The sequence below is a fragment of the Pongo abelii genome, chromosome 13 (assembly GCF_028885655.2).
Source record: "Pongo abelii isolate AG06213 chromosome 13, NHGRI_mPonAbe1-v2.0_pri, whole genome shotgun sequence".
NCBI lineage: Eukaryota > Metazoa > Chordata > Mammalia > Primates > Hominidae > Pongo > Pongo abelii.
Window position 1 is genome coordinate 53843194 of NC_071998.2, and position 22339 is coordinate 53865532.

At 39.8% G+C, this 22339-nt stretch overlaps 1 protein-coding gene across 3 annotated transcripts in view; it reads right to left on the reverse strand.

The window, feature by feature from the left end:
• The window catches only part of RCL1 (RNA terminal phosphate cyclase like 1), a 70657-nt gene that overhangs the window by 37895 nt on the left and 10423 nt on the right, over positions 1-22339 (reverse strand). For 2 of the 3 annotated variants that reach the window (XM_002819818.6, XM_054519975.2), the window contains exon 2: positions 1865-1936. In XM_002819818.6, coding sequence (XP_002819864.1) covers positions 1865-1936 — 72 coding nt within the window. Of the gene's footprint in view, positions 1-1864; positions 1937-2853; positions 2955-22339 lie in introns of those variants that run through there. The other variant, XM_054519976.2, reaches the window with a different exon arrangement.

Genomic DNA, 22339 nt, shown 5'->3' on the forward strand with positions numbered 1-22339 from the left:
TTATCTGAAATAGTTGTAAAGGCCACAAAACCATCCTTTAGATTAAAAAACCATAAAAAGACTACATATTCACTAAATGCTTCAAATCCATATGTTTATTTATACAAATTAGCCAAATGAGAAACTGGCCAGACCATCAGAATGAAGGCTTTTACTACTCTGATGGGAAAATTAAAAGGACATGTAGTGGGAGCAGAATCATGTAAATGTCTTACTCCTCAATCTACATTGCAGATATGACTAGAAAAGAACAGAATTGGGACACGCGCTGTGGCTCATGCCTATAATCCCAACACTTTGGAAGGCTGACGTGGATGATCACCTGACATCAGGGGTTTGAGACCAGCCTGGCCAAAGTGGTGAAACCCTGTCTCTACTAAAAAAAAAAAAAAAAAAAAAAAAAAAATTCGGCCAGGTATGGCAGCAGGCAACTGTAATCCCAGCTACTGCGGAGGCTGAGGCAGGAGAATCGTTTGAACCCGGGAGGCAGAAGTTGCCATGTGCCAAGATCGCACCACTGCACTCCAGCCTAGGTGGAAGAACGAGACTCCATCTCACACAGACACAAAAAAGAACAGAATTATCTGTCTTCTTGATCACCAATGAAAGTTACTGAAAAAACCTCCAGCAATTTCAAAGCAAACAAGCTAAAGGAAATTAAGGGACTCATAGCTGGCAAAAGACATGTGAGTATCTCATTCCCAAAACCTGTTCTCCATAAGATATGGTTGAATGCAGCTATAGATCAGAATATCTCATGTGGTGTAGGACCACATATGAACCCAAGCTTGCCTTAAGAGAGCCAAGATAGGGAAAAGGTCAGAGATTTATTTGTGGAATGCGTGTGGAAAGGTACAGAGTTAATAGAGTCAGCCAAAGCATGTTTGCCACAGTTTTCCACACAATGTAGACACAAGTTTCTAATAGAAAAAATAAAAGCCAGAAACAACCTAAATGTTTATCAATGGGGAGGAGTTAAATAAATTATCATGCATCCATACATTGGAATACTATACTACAACCCACAGAAATATTGAGGAAGACCTGCATGTGCTGGCAGGGAAAGTTCTCTGAGACATTTGTACTAGCAAAAAAAAAAAAAAAAGCTGGCTGAAGAACAATATGAAGAGCATGATGTTGCTGATGGTCTGAATTATGCAAATGTCCATGTAAGCAAATGCTGTGACAGTGGCTACCCCTGGAGAGGGGAATGGAAGAGGAAAGAAGTGAAGGAATGTTCACATCTTTTGCATATACTTGTGTAAACTTATTTTAACAAACAAAATTTTAAAATAAATAGAATTCAGCCCATAAACTACCTCACAGAGTTGGTTGAAATAATTTAATGTGATAATATAAGTAAATGGACTTTGGAAAGTTTCATGTAAACATTATGTATAAAATATTTATTGTTAAAAAAAGAGGAGAGACTTGCTTATGGATCTGAAATTTTCAGTCTTCTAACTTCCTTAAATCAAATGTATGCCCTTCAAATTGGGAGACTTCATGTATGTCTCTGGAAAATCATATCACAGAGAGGTAACTGGGTCTTTCCATCTGAACATGGTATTTTTTAAAATGATCTAGAATGATATGCCTTTATTATGATCTACACTCACAGCTTCCTCATATAACTCCAAAGTTATATGGTGAGTTCCTCATATAAGTCCCCCCAAAATTCTAATTTAATGGTGATTTATATAATACAAAGTGATTAGTAAAGTTTTAAACATAATATTTATACCATTAAAAAGAGTGATTTGGATAAGCAGAGACTGACTAGAAAAAAAAAAAGAAAAGAAAAAAAAGAGTGAGAAATGCTTTAGTGCATGGAGGTGCTTTTAGGAATCTAAAAGGAGTTTACCTGTTTGGTTTATTTCAATTCGAGAACCATTCGTTATTTTGTCCAATAGCCTTATGAAGCTGGCTTCAAAATCTGTGAAGAAAAAAAAAATCTGTGAAGAAAAGAGAAGACAGACTGTCCTCATGTCAGGTCAACATTTCCAGAGCACACGCTTGATTCAGGTACTGTGGTAGAGGGCAACTTACTTCCTGCATCACACCTGGGCTTTCCTAAAGGACTGGGTAGGTTCACAGGTTGAGGAACCTGACGCAGTTGAAAAGCACTGACTGGTACATATATGTTTAGTAGAACTTAGAAACAATTCAGCTTTCACATTGTACAAAAAAAAAAAAAAGCAGCTCCACCAGCAATCTAATGGGATATTACTTTCAGCAGCATAAAACCCTTAAGACCTATTCTTCTGAACTCAGGAGGGCATGCCAAATAACGGAGAAACAGTAGAAAGTAGGGAACAATTTTAAAGTCAGATTCTTCCCTGCTCCAGAATGCCTGGAAGGAAAGATTAAATTGAGGACCACCCTTCAGTCTCAGAGACAGTAAGAGATCACTATCTCTGCCTTTCAGCAAAGTAACCCTCCCTTTTCCCCTCCTCTACCATCCTACTGATTTAAACTATCTAACCAGTTCAGTTTTTTATTTTATTAAAAGGGTGTTTGAATGTACAGTATTACTGCCATCTTTTTTTAATGCATGAGAAAATACTGGAAGAAAAAAGGAGAAATGTTAATAAATGTTTTTATCTTAATGATTGGATTTTATATAAATTTAATTTTATATTAAAAGTTTATTTATTCATTTTTAAGAGACAGGGTTTGTTGCCCAAACTGGAGTATAGTGGCATGATCACGTCTCACTGTAACCTGGAACTCCTGGCCTCAAAGGATCCTCCTGCCTCAGCCTCCCAAGTAGCTGGGACCACAGCTGTGCACCACTACACCCAGCTAATTTCTTACTTTATTTTTGTAGAGATAGGGTCTCATTATATTTACCAGGCTGGTCTTGAACTCCTGGCCTCAAACAATCCTCCCACCTCAGCCTCCCAAAGTGCTGGGATTACAGTCGTGAGCCACCAAGCATGGGCAAAAGCTGGTCATTCTTTAAAAGAGAAAGACAGGAGGAGAGGAAAAAAGAAGGGGAAAGGAAGAGAACAGATTTTAAATGTAAGATTATGGGAGGAGAAGTGAAGACTCCTCCAGCCTTCCTTCCCCTGAGCTAATCTTACACACAAACACACCCCTTAGTTTTAACTTCCTGCCCATGAACAAGGACAGAAAGACTAACTCTTCTGCCACTGAAGGCATTGTGACTGCCTGACACTTTTAGACAATTCTCACTCCTGTAATAAACCAGCAGAGTTTATGGACACACAGTCCAGTAGTCACCTAAACTGATCCCAAAGGGTGAGTGAATCAACTAAGCAATTCCCATCTACCTAGTCTGTTACTTAACACTGCCCCATAACTCTTGTCATAATGGATTCTGCAATTTGTACAAAGAGCATTGGGCTAGAAATCAGAGAAACACTATTAAATCCTGAAACAAATAACAATGGTTAATAAAGCTGCTGTGTGTTGCATGCTTACTTTCCACTAGCTATTCTTTCATTTAATACTCATATCCCTGAGGCACGGAGTGTCATTCCCATTTGCTATGGTTTGAATGTTCTCTCCAAAATTCATGTTGAAACTGAGTTGTCATTGTGACTATATTAAGAGATGGGACCATTAAAAGGTGATTAAGCCACAAGGGCTCTGGCCTCATGAATAGATGAATGCCATTATCACAGGAGTGGATTTATTATTATATCACAAGAGTGGGCTGTTAGAAAAATGAGTCCAGCCGGGGGTACAGTGGTGTGTATCTGTAGTCCCAGCCACTCAGGAGGCTGAGGTGGGAGGATCACTTGTGACCACGAGTTGAAAGCCAGACTGGACAACACAGCGAGATGCCCATCTCTGGGGGGGAAAAAAAAAAAAAAAGAGTCCAGCTCTCTGTTACTCTCGCTCTCCCTCTCTTGCTCTCCCACTTTCTGCCATGGGAAGCTGTGGCAAGAATGCCCTTGCCAGATACTAGCACCTTGATATTGGATTTCCTGGCTTCCAGAACTGTGATAAATTTCTTTTATAAATTACCTACCCAGTCTGTGCCTGTGACATTGTTATAGCAACACGAAATGGATTCAGATGCCATTTTACAGAAGGCTAGGATCCAAGAATGCCAACTAGATTGCCCTGGTCAAATGACACTGAGACCCAAGAATGCCAAACAGACTGCCCTGATCATATGACCAGAAAGTGGCAAAACCAGGATCTGAGCCCAAGTCTGTCCTTCTCCAAAGTCCATGCTCTCTCTCTCTTTTAAGAAATAGGATCTCACTATGTTGCCCAGGTTAATTTCAAACTCCTGGCCTCAAGTGATCCTCCTGCTTCAGCCTCACAAACACTGGGATTACAGGCGTAAGCTACTACACACAACCTAAAGGTTCCACACTCTTAGCCACACCACGACACTAGTTTGCCTCTGTTCAGTTTAATTCCTTGGAGCTAACCTCTTCCTCTAGAAAATCACGGTACCTTCAACTATAGGCACTGATCTCTTGAAGGATCTCATAATTAATTTAATGGATCTCTAATCAACATTAAAAAAAATAAAATTAGAACAGAATAAACTTCATTGGAATAACTGTATATACTAAGGATGCTGTTCATGAAACTTCAGTCTGTTTTACACATATGTGTATGTGTAATAGGTTGTGATGTAAGTAGCATCACAGGAGTTTGAAAGTATCTGAACAATGGAATTGAATTAGAAATTATTTCTACGACCTTTTTAACATTCTTTACAAATCAGGCACAATCTCTACCACAATGCCACTTTCTACTTAGGTTTACAGAAAATCTAATGTGCTCTGCAGAAAAAAGGAAAGCCCTTGATTTGTTCAAACTTTCTAAGTGTCTAAATGGGATAGAGGAACAAGCATCTACAAATAAAGCGTAAGATTAAACCCCATAGATTTTACAAATTAGAAAAGAAAAAAGGAAGAAACCATGACTTTACTTTCTAGATTTTGTTTTTTGCAATCCACAGGGACTCTTACACACAAACAAAACCAGAAGTGTCCAGCAGAACAAAAGTAGAAAGAGAACGGGCATAAAGAGAACTCCAGGCAGGACCATCGCTGATCACGGCCAACAGGTGCTTCAGAAGCAGCACTCCAAAGAAGCAGACTCAGAGCTAGTTCCGGAGCCCTGGTAACAGTGAAGATATGACTCCATCACCTGGTACAAGAAAAAATCTCAAGTCCACCTAATAATGGTAGGATCAAAGTCTCCAAACTTTACTAGGCCAACCTGTGTAGAATTCCTTGCCCATTCACCTCCCACACACCCTGCTGACTCCTCTTCTTCAAGACTGCTCCTGGGGCTACAAGATTTCAGGTACCTAAAAACGTTCAGGGAAAAGCTCCAAAAACAAGCACAATTTTACTACACTGTTTATGAATACATAATTAGGTTATAAAACTATAAAGAGAATCAAAGTCAATGCTATAATGGTGAGGATAGTGGCTACCAGTAGAGGCATGGCAAGGAGCTGTAAACAGCTAAAAGATGTAGAAATGTTAGCAAAGTTATATTTCTTTCTGTGGATGGGGGTCACACAGATGTTCATTTTACAATCTCTTATGCACTACTTTTATATCTTATGCATTTTTTTATTTGTACAAATTTAGTGGGCACAAGTGCGGTTGTATTACATGGATATATTGAGTAGTGGTAAAGTTGATAAAGTCTGTGTTTTGTTTTGTTTTGTTTTTTGAGACGGAGTCTCGCTCTGTTGCCCAGGCTGGAGTGCAGTGGCATGATCTTGGCTCACTGCAACCTCCGCCTCCCAGGTTCAAGCGATTCTTCTGCCTCAGCCTCCCGAGTAGCTGGGACTACAGGCGCACACCACCACGCCCAGCTAATTTTTGTATTTTTAGTAGAGACGGGGTTTCACCATGTTGGCCAGGATGGCCTCGATCTCCTGACCTCATGATCTCCCCGCCTCAACCTCCCAAAGTGGTGGGATTACAGGCGTGAGCAAATTCTGTTTTTAATGTACCATCACCAGATAGTGTACATTGATAGTGACCATTTCTGTGGATAAAGAACAAGTGTACATATATGTACATATATTTGCTTATTTATGAAAAAGAAAAAGCCTGGGGAAAAAAACAACAAACTAGTAACACTGCTTAATTCAAAGATTCTCTAAACCAGCAGTCTCCAACCTTTTGGCACCAGGGACCAGTTTCATAGATCAGATCAGTGATGGCATTGGATTCTCATAGGACCATGAACCCTATTGTGAACTGCACATGCGAGGGATCGAGGCTGCTGGCTCCTTGTGAGACTCTAATGCCTGATGATATGAGGTGGAACAGTTTCATCCTTCAACCATTCTGCCAACCCTGCCCTGTCTGGGGTTGAGGACCCCTGCTCTATAAACCTTTTTATTCCCTTTGAATTTTGTGCCATGTGCATATTTCTTAAAATACACAAAATTTAAATTATAAACAAAACAAAGGTACTGCAACATGATTTAAATAGCCAACAAAACTGTTTTCATTAAATGGCCTATGACAGATCTTTATAATACTATGTATCCCTAAGAAATGCTTTTAAAAGAATTATTTATGTGAGGAAAAGTTTAAAAGTTATATATATAATGTGATTTCAATTTCTTTTTCTTTTTCTTTTTTTTTGAGACAGAGTCTTGCTGCGTTGCCCAGGCTGGAGTGCACTGGCAAGACCTCAGCTCACTGCAACCTCCGCCTCCAGGGTTCAAGCAATTTTCCTGCCTCACCCTCCCGAGTAGCTAGGACTACAGGCACGTGCCACCATGCCCAGCTAATTTCTGTATTTTTAGTAGAGACAGGTTTTCACCATGTTGGACAGGATGGTCTTGATCTCCTGACCTCGTGATCCGCCCGCCTCAGCCTCCCAAAGTGCTGGGATTACAGGCGTGAGCCACCTAGCCCGGCCCGATTTTAATTTCTTTAGCGAATAACCAGAAGACAAGACAGTGAGCTGTTAAAATGCAAAATTAGGAGTCATTCCTTTCCTCATTAAATCCAAAGAGGTAGACATTGCAAACACATACTCAGTTCTCGGACTAAATTAAGACATCCACTCACTTGCAAATATGTATGTTTATTTATTTCTATATGTGCATTATTATATACAATGTGATAAATAAAAAATATTTTAATGTAAAGAACCAAATAGCTTTCTTAAATTATACTGAGGTCAAGAAAAAAAAAATGCAGACCATAATAAAATGTATTGTATAGAAATAAAAATTTCATCAAAACAGATGAGACTCTACCAAAGAAAAATTTATCACTTTAAAAATCTTAGCAACTGGGCCGAGCGCAGTGGCTCATGCCTGTAATCCCAGCGCTATGGGAGGCCGAGGCAGGTGGATCACCTGAGGTCAGGAGTTCAAGACCAGCCTGGCCAACATGGTGACACCCTGTCTCTACTAAAAATACAAAAATTAGCTGGGCATGGTGGTAGGTGACTGTAATCTCAGCTACTTGGGAGGCTGAGTCAGGAGAATAGCTTGAACCTAGGAGGCAGAGGTTGCAGTGAGACGAGATTGCACCACTACACTCCAGCCCAGGCAACAAAAGCCAAATTCGGCCTCAAAAAAAAAAAAAAAAAAAAAAACTTAGAAAAGTAAGAGCAAAATGAACTGAGAGTTTAGAAATGAAACAAAATTACAAGCCAAACAGTAAAGAAAAATGATAATCTCAAAAGAAGAGAAAAAGAAAATAAAAAATAAAGCTGGGTGTGGTGGCTCACACCTATAATCCCAGCACTTTGGAAGGCTGAGACGGGCAAATCACTTGAGCCCAGGTGTTCAAGACCAGCATGGGCAACATGACAAAATCCTGTCCCTACAAAAATTACAAAAATTAGCCAGGCATGGTGGCACACACCTGTAGCCCCAGTCCCAGCTACTCAGGGGGACAGGGTTGGGGGAGAGCTGAGGCAGGAGGATCCCTCGAGCCCAAGAGGTTGAGGTGAGGCAGGAGGATCCCTTGAGCCCAAGAGGTTGAGGCTGAAGTGAGCCATGATGGAGCCACTGCACCACGGCCTGGATGACAGAGCAAGACTCTGTCTCAAAAAAGAAAAAAAAAAAGGTTAAAAAAAAAAATCAAGCTAATTAACTGAGAACATACAACACAAATCAACCACTTATTTGTAAAAGGAAATAAGATGGGACTCAATAAAATAAAAAATAAAAAATATGTAATTAATTAAAAAGATTAAGAGCTTTATGGTAAATGATTCTCCATTAGTTACCAATATATTTGGAATTAAGATAGGAAGCTATGTAAAAAATGACAAACCAAAACAAATAAATGAAAAGGACACAAAAGGACCTAAAAAGAAGACGAGAATTTTTTTCAACTAATAAACAGAAAAGGGTGCTGATGAAGTCACTAGAAGTTTTTTTCCCTAATATTCAAAGAAAAAAATAATTATTGGCCGGGAACAGTGGCTCATGCCTGTAATCCCAGCACTTTGGGAGGCCGAGGCAGGCGGACTACGAGGTCAGGAGATTGAGACCATCCTGGCTAACACGGTGAAACCCCGTCTCTACTAAAAATACAAAAAAATTAGCCGGGCATGGTGGCAAGTGCCTGTAGTCCCAGCTACTCGGGAGGCTGAGGCAGGAGAATGGCGTGAACCCGGGAGGCGGAGCTTGCAGTGAGCTGAGATCGTGCCACGGCACTCCAGCCTGGATGACAGAGCGAGACTCCGTCTCAAAAAAATAATAATTATTATTATTATTATATTACTCAAAGTACAAAAAAGAATGTGTAAAGATGGCTATTGTAGTATAGTTAAGAACATCACTAAAAAACATCCGAATTACAAGCAAATCTCATTTAATGAGAACAGATGAAAAATCTTAAATAACATCTCAGAAAGTATGTTATTCTTAAATTACACATTTTTAAAATTACTACTGTGATTAAGAAAGGTGCATCCCAAAAAGGGCAGCGGATAAAGCACAAAGAAAACTACAACATTAATTAAATATAATATGATATGAACAGGGGGAAAAATTCAACTAACTGGCTTAATTATTCCAGAAAAAGCACCTGATAAAATTTGGTATCTATTTCTCAGTCAAATTCTATTTTAAAAACAATGGCAAATGAGTTTGCTAAATGTAACACAGAGTTTATATTTTAAAACAGAAGACTTTAAAGTTCACAGAGAATGTGTCTCCATGGTAAAAGGATAGGCAAGATTTATAAATTGGATATTAAAACTATGAAGTATTGTTTATCAAAAGACTACACTTAAAGTGTCAAAAGACAAGTCAGAGTGGAATAAGATATGTGCAACCCTTTAACATATCCAGAATATACCAATGAATCAACAATTAAATAAGAAAAACACAGAAAAATGAGCAAAATATCTGAATGGAGACTTCATAAAAGAGGATATCCAACTGACCAATACCTCAAAGAAAAGGTGCTCAGATCAAGATGGCCAGCTGGAAATCCTTCACAAGGACGGCCAAAACAACAATTAAACAACTAGACTTTAAAACAAATAATTGAGGAAGGGTGCCAGAGTGCATCAGAAGAGTTTATAAAAGAAACTCGAGATGACCACAGAGAGAGCAGAAGGAAATGCCAAGCTTCTATCACCCCAATCCCCAATCAGGATCAGCTGGGAACCAAAAGGACTTCTCCCTGCTGCAAGGAGGTAAGGAAGAGGATCCTAGAGATCCCTATCAATACCTTGGACACTTACAGACCTCACCACTGAGGAACCCTGCAGTCCTCATAGGCCTAAGTTGCCTGGAGTATACATACGTAGCTGTGCTCCCCACAGAGAAGGAGTCAACACCGTGCCCAGCTCCCGGTGGCCTGCGCTACACCATCTTGGAATTAGAACTATGGCTGGAGTGTGTCTTGCTCCAGGAGCAAGCAGCAAAAACTCCCCTTTTCCCCTGAGGATACACCCTAGACCAGTGGCCCAACATCCTCGAGCCGAGCTTTAAGCAGCTACTGTACCTTTCAGCATGGTGCCAAATGAAGATGGAGCCACTCCACCTACCCCTACCCCACCCCACTGGGCCAGATCTGATGCTTCCTCGGTAAATTTTAAAATTTGCAATATGTAAAAAAAAAAAAAAAAATACTGCAGCTTAAGACTTCAATGAATGAAATAAATATAATAGAACTAAAATAGCAGACATGATCAAGCATAAGACACAAATCTCTGAACTTGAAGATAAGTCTTTTGAAATTACCTACTCAAAGAAATAAGAAATAAGAATGAAAATGAAATGAGAACACCTACAAGACTTACAGGAAATCATTAAGCAAACAAATGTTCGTGTTATGAAACTTCCAGAAGGAGAAAAAAGGAAGCACAGAAAGCCTGCCAAATGAAATAGCTGAAAAGCTCCCAAGTCTGATAAGAGGTATGAACATACAGATCTAGGAAGCTCAAAGGTTCCAAAATAGATTCAACCTAAAAGGGTCTTCCCAAGGCATATTATAGTTAAACTGTCAAAAGTGAAAGATAAAAAGAGAATTCTAAAAACAGCAAGAGAAAAAGGCATCAAGTTAATACAAGGAAATCCCCATTACACTAAAAACAGATTTCTCCAGAGAAATCTTACAGACCATGAGAAAATAAGATGATATATTCAAAATGCTGAAAGGAAAAAAAAAAATGTCAACCAAGAACACTATACCCAAAAAAGCTATCCTTCAGAAATGAAGTCTTTCCCAGACAAGCAAAAACTGAGGAAATTCATTACTATTAGCCAGGCCTTACAAGAAATGCTCAAGAAGGTCCTACATCTAGAAATGAAAAAATGATAATCACTATCACGAAAAAACACGAAAGTATAAAACTCACTGGTAGAACAAATACACAAAGGACAAAGAGAAAAAAATCAAACCTTATCACTATAGAAAACCATCAAACTGCAATGATAAACAGTAAGACAGGAAGAAAAAAAGGAGACACTAATCAACCAGAAAACAATTTTTAAAAGGATAGGAGGCTAAGCACTGTGGCTCATGCCTAGAATCCCAACACTTTGGGAAGCCAAGGCAGGAGGATGATCATGCCCAGGAGTTGGCGACCAGCCTGGGCAACAAAACGAGACCCCGATCTCTACAAAAAATACAAAACCCGGGCATGGTGGCACACACCCATAGGGAGACCAGGACGGAAAGATTGCTTGAGCCCAGGAGTTCAAGGTTGCAGTAAACTATGCTTGTATCACTGCACTTCAGCGTGGGCAACAAAGTCAGACCCTATCTCTAAATAAAATTTTTTTTAATTTCAAAACTCCCTCATGATAAAAACTCTTACGTTAGGTATAGAAAGAACACACCTCAACACAATAAAGGCTGTATATGACAAACTCACAGCTAACATACTGAATGGGGGAAACTTTATTGTATTGTATTTATTCTTTTTATTATACTTTAAGTTCTAGGGTACATGTGCACAACGTGCTGGTTATATATGTATACATGTGCCATATTGGTGTGCTACACCCATTAACTCGTCATTCCCCCCACCCCATGACAGGCCCCGGTGTGTGATGTTCCCCACTCTGTGTCCAAGTGTTCTCATTGTTCAATTCCCACCTATGAGTGAGAACATGTGGTGTTTGGTTTTCTGTCCTTGTGAAAGTTTGCTCAGAATGATGGTTTCCAGCTTCATCCATGTCCCTACAAAGGACATGAACTCATCATTTTTTATGGCTGCATAGTATTCCATGGTGTATATGTGCCACATTTTCTTAATCCAGTCTATCATTGATGGACATTTGGGTTGGTTCCAAGTCTTCGCTATTGTGAACAGTGCCGCAATAAACATACGTGTGCATGTGTCTTTGTAGTAGCATGATTTATAATCCTTTGGGTATATACCCAGCAATGGGATGGCTGGGTCAAATGCTATTTCTAGTTCTAGAGCCTTGAAGAATCGCCACACTGTCTTCCACAATGGCTGAACTAGTTTACACTCCCACCAACAGTGTAAAAGTGTTCCTATATCTCCACATCTTCTCCAGCACCTGTTGTTTCCTGACTTTTTAAGGATCGCCATTCTAACTGGTGTGAGATGGTATCTCACTGTGGTTTTGATTTGCATTTCTCTGATGGCCAGTGATAATGAACATTTTTTCATGTGTCTGTTGGCTGCATAAATGTCTTCTTTTGAGAAGTGTCTGTTCATATCCTTTACCCACTTTTTGATGGGGTTGTTTGATTTTTTCTTGTAAATTTGTTTAAGTTCTTTGTAGATTCTGGATATTAGCCCTTTGTCAGATGGGTAGATTGCAAAAATTTTCTCCCATTCTGTAAGTTGCCTGTTCACTCTGATGGTAGTTTCTTTTGCTGTGCAGAAGCTCTTTAGTTTAATTAGATCAAATGGGGGAAATTTTAAAGCTTTTCCTCTAAGATCTGGAACAACTCAAGGATGCCTACTATCACCACTCCTACTGAACATAGTACTGGAAGTCCTATCCTAGCCAAAGAAATTAGGCAAGACAAAGAAATAAAGGACATCCAAATCGGGAAGGAGGAAATTAAACTGTTCCCGTTTGCGGACAACATGATCTTATATATAGAAAACTCTTAAAGTACTGCCATAAACTCCTAGAACTGATAAACAAATTCAGTAGTTCTAAGATATAAAATCAATACACAAAAATCAGTAACATTTTTATATACTAACAATGAATTAGCAGAAAAAGAAATCAATAAGCAATTGCATTTACAAGAACTAAAAAAAACCATAAAATACCTAGAAATAAATTTAACCAAGGAGGTGAAAGTTCTCTAAAAGGAAAACTTTAAAAATTGAGGACACACACACACACAAAAAAATGGGAACACATTCCATCTTTATCTACAGATTCAATGCAATCCCTATCAAAATACCAATGACATTATTTAAGGAAACAGAAAAAAAAATCCTAATATTCATATGGACCCGCAAAAGACTTTTAACAGCCAAAGCAATTCTGAGAAAAAGGAACAAAGCAAGAGGCATTACACTACGTGACTTTGAAATATACTACAAACTTTGTAATCCCAGCCTTTTAGGAGGCCAAGGCAGGAGGATCGTTTGAGCCCAGGAGATTGAGACCAACCTGCACAATATAGTGAAACCTCGTCTCTATTTCTAAAACTTAAAAATATACATAATGGTGCTGGGAAAACTATAGCCATATGCAGAAGAAAGGAACTAGATGCCTACTCTCATCATATTAAAAAAAAATGAACTTAAAGACTTAAATGTAAGATCCAATACTATGCAACTACTAGAAGAAAACATTAGGGAAACATTACAGGATGTTTATTCTGGGCAAATATTTTCTGGAGAAGACCTCAAAAGCATAGGCAACAAAAGAAAAACTAGGCAAAAGCAAAAAGGATTACAACAAACTAAAAAGTTTCTGCACAGCAAAAGAAACCACTGGAGTGAAGCTATGAAAGAAAAATATAAACTATCCATCCAACAAGGCTTTAATAACCAGAATATACAAGGAACTCAACAGTACACACACAAAAATACAAATAATCCAATTTTAAAAGTCAGCAAAAAAACTGAATAGACATCCCTCAAAAGACATACAAATGGCCAACAGGTATATGAAAAAGTGCTCAGCATCACTAATTATCAGGGAAATGCAAATCAAAACCACAATGAGATATCATCTCACCCCAGTTAGAATGGCAATTATTAAAAAGACAAAAAATAACAAATGATGGCAAAGATACAAAAAGAAGGAACTTAAAATACACTGTTGGTGGAAATGTAAATTAGTATAGCCATTATGGGAAACAGTATGGATATTCCTCAAAAACTAAAACTGAACTACCATATGATCCAGCAATCCCATTACTAGGTATATACCAAAAGGAAAGAAATCAATGTCAATGAGATATCTGCACTCTCAGGTTTATTAAACCACTATTCACAAACACATACATAACAGAATACTATTTAGCCATAAAAAAGAATGAAATTCTGTCACTGGCAGCAACATGAAGAGGCTTTTGTAGGACATTATGTTAAGTAAGATAAGCCAGACACAGAAAGATAAATACCACATATCTTGTGGAAGCTAAAAAAGTTGATCCCATAGCAAGTAGGGGATAGAATAGTGGTTACTAGAGGCGGGGAAAGGGAGGGGAGAAGGAAGGATAGCCAAAGGCTGGTTAACAAATATAAAAGTACAGGTAGATAAGAGAAATAAGTTCTAATGTTCTATAGCACTATAGAGTGACTATAATTAACAATAATTTACTGTATACTTTCTCTTTTCCTTTTTTTTTTTTTTTCAAAGATACAGGGTTTTGTTCTATCACCCAGTACAGTGGTGTGATCATGACTCACTGCAACCTCCAACTCCTGGGCTCAAGTGATCCTCCCACCTCAGCCTCCTGAGTAGCTGGGACAATAGGTGTGCACCACCACACCTGGCTAATTTTTTATTTTTATTTTTGTGGAGATGGGGTCTGCTATGTTGCCCAGGCTGGTGTACATTTTCAAATAGCTAGAACAGATTTTGAATGTTTTCAGCACAAAGAAATGTTTGAGGTGATGGATATGCTAACTACCCTGATTTTATGATTATATACTGTATATATGTATCAAAATATCACACTGTGCCCAATAAATACTAAATACCTACAATTATTTGTGATCATTAAAAACAATGAAAGCAAAAGAAAGGATGCTCAGTCTCATTAGTCACAGGGTAATATAAACTAAAACCACAATGAATGACTACAATACACCTACAAAATTGGTTAAAATTAAACAGACTGGCAATACCAAGTGCTGAATAGGATGTAGAGTAACTAGACCTCAGATATATTTACAGTCACTTTGTACAACCACTTGGGAAAACTAAATATAGGCACACCCTGTGATCCAGCATTCAGGCAAGAGAAGTACATATATATGTGCACCAAAAGACTGTATAAGAATATTCTTCGTATCACTGTTTTTAATAGTTAAAAATGGAAACAAGCCGAATTTTCATCAAAACTAAATTGTGGCACATTAAAAAAACAGAATAACATGACGTTGTAAAGAAAGTCAACAAACTACTGCTGCCACAACACAGAGATCTGTCACAAACACAACAGAGCTAAAGAGGCCAGGCACACAAACAATTACATACTATATGATTCCATTTACAAAAATTACAGTTAATATTTTAGAAACCTAATCCATGGTGTTAAAAGTTTAATGCTTACCTTGGCAGTGGGAGGGAATGGTGTGGCTGGGCACAAGCATGGGAGGATGCTGGCGCACACTGTTTCTTTTCATGGGTAACAGCTACATGGGTATGTCCACAGTAATAATTCATCAAACTGTACATTTACTGGTTACACACTTTTCTTAATATATGGTACGCTTTAGTAAAAATTTACTTTAAAAAATGAAAAACAAAGTTGAAAGAAAAAATACCTTTAAAAATACGAAAAGTGGCACGATGCGGTGGCTCAGGCCTGTAATCCTAGCACTTTGGGAGGCCAAAGCAGGCAGATCACTTGAGGATCACCTGAGGCCAGGAGTTCGAGACCAGCCTGGCCAACGTGGTGAAACCTCATCTCTACCAAAAATACAAAAATTAGCTGGGCATAGTGGTGCACATCTGTAATCCCAGCCACTTGGGAGGCTGACGCACAAGAATCGCTTGAACCCAGGAGGTGGAAGTTGCAGTGAGCCAAGATCACGCCACTGCATTCCAGCCTGGGCGACAGAGTGAGACTCCATCTTGAAAACAAACAAAAAAACGAAAAGCAAAGAAAAAACCCAATCACGTCTCTAACTTCACGACACAGAAATGCCATTAAAGGTGTCTCAAGAAAAAAAGTAAAAGAAGATATCAATACAGGGAAGAAATACCAATTAAGGGAAAGGCTATCTTGCCAGTTAATGAAGAGAATTTCATATATTTTGATTTGATCTCGCATTCCATTTTTTCTTTTTCTTTTTTAAAAAGCACAGTCTCAGCCGGGCGCAGTGGCTCACGCCTGTAATCCCAGCACTCTGGGAGGCCGAGGCGGGCGAATCACAAGGTCAGTAGATCAAGACCAGCCTGGCCAACTTGGTGAAACCCCATCTCTACTAAAACAAAAAATTAGCCGGGTGTGGTGGCACATGCCTGTAGCCCCAGCTACTTGGGAGGCCGAGGCAGGGGAATCGCTTGAATCCAGGAGGCGGAGGTTGCAGTAAGCCAAGATCTTGCCACTGCACTCCAGCCTGGCAACAGAGCAAGACTCCATTTAAAAAAAAAGAAAGAAAGAAAAAAAGCATAGTCTCTAGCCAAGCAATTTCACATCTATGACTCTACCTATGGAAATAGAAGAATGCTAGGATATACGTAAGAAAATGTTACTTCTGCTTTATTTAATGACAAACACTGAAGATTACTGAGTATCTATAGCTAAGGGAATGGCTAAATAAATTGGTATATCTGTATTATGGAACAGTCTGTAGCCATTAAAAAAAAAAAAAAAACCTTAGGAAGCTCATATACTGCAATGGAATAATGATAATATTCTTGTGCTTTAAAAAAAAAAAGTGCACATACAGAAAAAGTCTGGAAGACTGCTTCTTGGGAACATGATTGGTGAGCAACACAGCAAGAGTTAAGTAGCCAGAGGCAATAAAGGATGTAACCTGCACAGATTACTTTCAGTTTTAAATCATTAAGAGTTGTTCCCCCAAACAAACATGTACTACTTTTATAATATAAAAATGAAACCAAAAACTTCTTTGCCCTGTATGTTCAAATTTTTCTAGATATCATGCTTTGCTTATATGAAAATCTACATTGCCCTTGATTGTGATAATTTTCACAATCAAGGGCAACCCAATTCTCTGATTTATGCTGTTTTTACTGCCTTTCAAGTTTCTTATTTATATCTGAACTCTTCAATACTAGTCCTCATGAACACAATGGAAGAAAGTAATCCCTCTCTATCCCTATTTTACTAGAGCATTTCTTTCACCCTAAAAAACTACTAGACAGTGGCTCACGCCTATAATCCCAGCACACGGGGAGGCCGAGGCAGGTGGATCACTTGAGCTCAGGAGTTCCGAGACCAGCCTGGTCAACATGGCGAAACCCTGTCTCTACAAAAAATACAAAAATTAGCCAGGCGTAGTGGCGCACACCTATAGTCCCAGCTACTTGGGAGGCTGAAATAGGAGGATCACTTGAGCCCAGGAGGGGGAGGTGGCAATGAGGCGAGATCACACCATTGCACTCCAGCCTAGATGAAAGAAGGAGACCCTGTCTTAAAAAAAAAATAAAAAATTTAAAAATACTAGAGACAGAGTGATACATTATATAATAAAAGAGTCAATGTAGCACTAAGAGGATGTAACAATCCTAAATTATCAAACAAAGCTGTAAAATATGCAAAGAAAAGTTGATAGAAATGAACAAGAGACAAATCCACAATTATTGTCAGAGACCCCTCTCTCAATAATCAATAAAACTAGACAGAAAAATCAGCAAGGACAAAGAAGAACTCAGCACCACCACGAACCAATAGGATCTAATCAACATTTATAGAGCACTCCACCCAACGAGAAGAATATATATTTGTTCTAAGTGTCCACAGAATATACACCAAGATAGACTATATCTTGGACCAGTAAAAAAAACTCAATAAATTTAAAAGAACTGAAATCATACAGAGAATGTTTTCTGACCATAATGGAATGAAATTAAAATCAATAGCAGAAAATATCCAAACACATGGAAACTAAACAAGAGACTTATAAATGACCCATAGCTGCCAGGCGCGGTGGTTCACGCCTGTAATCCCAGCACTTTGGGAGGCTGAGGCAGGCGGATCACCTGAGGTCAGGAGTTCGAGGCCAACCTGACCAACATGGAGAAACCCTGTCTCTACGAAAAATACAAAATTAGCCAGGTGTGGTGGTTCATGCCTGTAATCCCAGCTACTCGGGAGGCTGAGGCAAGAGAATCACTTGAACCCAGGAGGCGAAGGTTGCGGTGAGCTGAGATCACGCCATTGCACTCCAGCCTGGACAACAAGAGTGAAACTCCGTCTCAAAAAAAAGCAAAAACAAACAAACAAACAAACAAACAAACAAAAAAAAACCCATAGGTCAAAGAGTAGGAGTTTCAAAGAAAATAAAAATTACGTTGACCTAAATGAAAATTAAAATGAAATATACCAAAATTTATGGGATACAACTAAGGCAATGTTGAGACAAAAATGTAATTGCTTTAAATGCATACACTAGGAAACAGAAAAAGTTCCCAATAACCTAAGCTCCACCTCAAACACTTAGAAAAAGAGCAAAATAAACTCAAAGCAACTGAAGGAAGGAAATAATAAAGAACAGAAATAAATAAAATTGAAAACAGAAAAGCAAGATAGAAAAATCAGAGAAACAAAGAACCGGGTCTTTAAAGAGATCAATAAAATTGACAACGTCCAGCAAGACTGAACAAAAAGGTGGGGACACAGACAAGACACCCCCACACCCCCACAGACACACACAATTAGCAACATCGGGAATAAAACAGGAGATATCACTACAGATCCTGCAGACATCAAAAGGATAATAAGGAAACACTGTAAACTCTACACACATTAATTCAACAAGTTAGATGAAACGGACCACTTCTTCAAAAAACACAAACTACCACAACTTACACATACAAAATACATCACTTGAATAGCCCTACAAACATTCAGAAAATGAAATGCATAATCTAAAAACTCCCAAAAAAGAAATCTCTTGGCCCATATGATATTCTGCCAAACATTTAAATAATTAAAAACGATTCTACACAATCTCTTTCAGAAAACAGTTAACTTTCCAATTGATTTAACTAGCGCTACCCTGATACCAAAACCAGACCAAAGCAGCACAAAAAAAAAAATACAGACCAATATTGCTCATGAACATACAAGCAAAAATCCTTAACAAAATATTAGCAAATAAAATTCAGCAATATATATGTACATATATATAAATATATATATATATACACGTGTGTGTGTGTGTGTGTGTGTGTGTGTGTGTGTGTGTGTGTGTAGATCAAGTAGAATCTATTCCAGGAATGCAAGGCTGGTTCAATATTTAAATATCAATCAAGGCAATACACCATATTTATAGGCTGAAGAAGAAAAATCACATGGTCACATCAACTGGTGCAGAAAAAGCATTGGACAAAATACAACACTCATTCATTGTTTAAAAAGACACTTAGAAAAATTGTAATAAAAGATTACTTTCTCAACTTGACTTTTTAAAATCTACATAAAATATATAGCTAACATACTTAGGGGGATGCTTTCCCCCTAAGATAGGGAACAAGGCAAGGATGTTCCCTCCCACTCATTTTACTTAACATGGTGCTAGAAATTCTAGCCAGTGCAATAAGGCAGAAGGAAATAAAAGGCGTACATATCAAAAATGAAGAAATCAAACTGTTACTATTTGTAGACAACATGACCAGCTACATAGAAAATAAATTCCAAGGAAATGACAAGGGAAAAAAAAAACCTCCTAAATAAATTCAGCAATGCTGGAAGATACCAGATAAACATACACACACACACACACACACACACACACACACACACACACACACACACACACACCCCAATGGTATTTCTATATACTAATAACACAGAAACTAAAATTTAAAATATGATACCCCATTTACAATTGCTCCAAAAAAACAACATATTTACAAACAATTCTAACAAAACATGTACTGTACTTGTATGCTGAAAACTATATAACAGCAACAAAAGAAATAAAGACTCTGAGTTCCCCAGACTGAGAAGGCAAGCACAGCTGCTGGCCTCTGGGGAACAAAGGCAGTGGTAGATAGTGGCAGGCAGTTGCAGCACCAAGAATGGCCAAATGCTCTTCTCACCCCTCCTCCATCCACCAGCATGCCCTGCACCACCTGCAAGCCCTCAGCTACACCCACCACTGCCAGTCACCTGACCAGCTACCAGCCTACTGTCCCTGTGCCCATAGCATGGGGGAACTGATGAGTCAAACAGAGTACAGCCTGGCCACTTGACCTACTTACCCTGCTGACTGTCTATTTCTATAAGAATTTACTTTTCTAAAAACTTTTGTATATAAAACTTTTTTTTAAAGCTGTCTCCAATTAATATTTGATCCAAAGAAGGATCTCTGGAAATTTGGGGTTTTTTGGTTTTGGCTTTTTTTTTTCTTCTTCTTCTTCTTTTTAGAGACAGGCTGGAAGACCCAGGCTAGAATGCAGAAGCATGATCACGGCTCACTGTAACCTGGAACTCCTAGGCTCAAGTGATCCTCCTGCCTCAGCCTCCTCAAGTAGCTGGGACTACAGGTGCAGGCCACCTCACCGGCAAGGTTTTTGGGTTTGTTTGTTTGCTTATTTGTTTTGTTTTGTTTTGCTTATTGTTTTGTTTGTTTTTTGTAGAGAAGGGGTCTTGCCACGTTGCCCAGGCTGGAGGCTTCATTTCTAATCTTTCTATCCCCTCTTCATTGGCTTTGAGATACCCCTGCTGCTTCGGGCTCCCGAGGGCCTTCAAGGCCCCACATTAATGAGGCAGCCACCTAGCAAGTCTGACATGGCTGTCAGTGACCCACTGTTCCAGTCTCTCTCCATGTTGCATTCCACCTAACGGGAAGCAGAAGACACTGTCCGGCAGTCAGAGGTGCTCTCCACATAAAGCGACTTCCCCTGGTGCTTCCCAGCCACCCCATGACCTGATGACAGACTTGGGAGAGCGGCTGAGTTGGCGTAGCTTTCAGTGGTAGCAATCCCACATTCCATGGGAGGAGTTCCATGACCTCACGGACCAGGACTTCATCCCTTCCAATTCGCTGTCCCGGCAGGAGTCAGTGGCCGCCACTGTGTCCTCGCTGGCGTTAGCCAATCATCCTCCCCACCGAGCAGCACCCCACCAGCGCACCGGCCACCAGCCGCTTTGACTAGCCATGCAGGCCAGGGGCATCTGGGTGTGGGACCGGGCAACACCAGCCAAGGCCTCCTCTACAGCCGGGAGTTTGGGCCCCTCCCACAGCTCCCTTCAACCTGGAGGACTTCAACAGCGTGAGACCCGTGGGTGACTGCATGGCAGGGCTCCCGTGCCCAGAATTTAACCCGTGTAAGCTCCACCGCAGCCGGCAGGCTGACAGGCAAGTTCCATGTGTACAGCGTCAAGGAGCGCCCCCGGGAACGAGTTCGGTAGCTCCTTGGTCCTCAGTGTTAGCAAAGGCAGCTGTGCCGGCACCCACCCAGCAGTGGGGGCACCCTACAGCCGCAGGCCCCCAACGTCTGGCCCATAGAGGACCACTTGGGCACAGGCCCCGCTTTCAGCAATGCCGAAAGGCGACTTCCCCCCAGATAGCAGCTCCTTTACCAAGACTATTCCGACCCTGGGTCCCAAGGAACTGCTGAGCAGCAGGGACTGTCACCCTGTGCTGCTGCTCCCCTGGGCTTCTGTGCCACCCAGCCCAACTTCCCACTCTTCCTGCCCGACCAGATGTAGCTGCAGGTCTCGCTGCTCCATTACCAAGAGCTCATGGCACCCTGTTCCTGCATCCTGGAGGAGCACAGCCAAAAAAGATCACTACCCACACTTGGGATTACATAGGCAGCGGCAAAACCTACACAGACAGCTCTCGCCTCAAGAAACACCTGCAAACCTACACAGATGAGAAACCTTACCACTGGGCCTGAGATGGCCATGAGTGGAAATCTGTCCTCTCAGATGAACTGACCAGGCACTATTGCCAACACAGAAGGAACAGCCCGTTCCAGTGCCAGAAGTGCAACCCTGCATTTTCCAGGTCAGACTGCCTTGCCTTCCACATGAAGCACTTTTAAATCACAAACAGTGGATATGACCCACACCACCAGAAGAGAATTCAGCAGCTTTTTTTTCACCTTTCACACTGTCTCCCCAGTGAGAAGAGGAGTCCACCTGGGAAGCACTACAATCATGGTCAAGTGCTGAACTGAGTCAACTTGTGAGTGAATAATCAAGAAAAATTAGGAATCCAAAATATAAAAAACAAAGAACAGGTGGGATCTGTGATTGGATCTACTATCACTCCAATTCTAAATCCCACTTGAATATTCCTGGACTTAGAAAACACCAAGCAGGTGACTGGAAGTTGTGGATATAAGGGTATAAATGAAATCCCTAAGTTGAAGGGAGGGAAAACTAGAATTCCCTTGAATTGTGTTTTAATACGATATAAGCATGAAGATCACCTTGCATGCTCTTTGCCTTCTAAAAATCATTATTATGATGTTAGAAGAAGAAATTCAGATACAAAAAAACGTGTGTTAATATCCTAAATAATGGTGCTTGGTGAGTCTTGGTTCTAAAAGCACTAAACAAGGAAG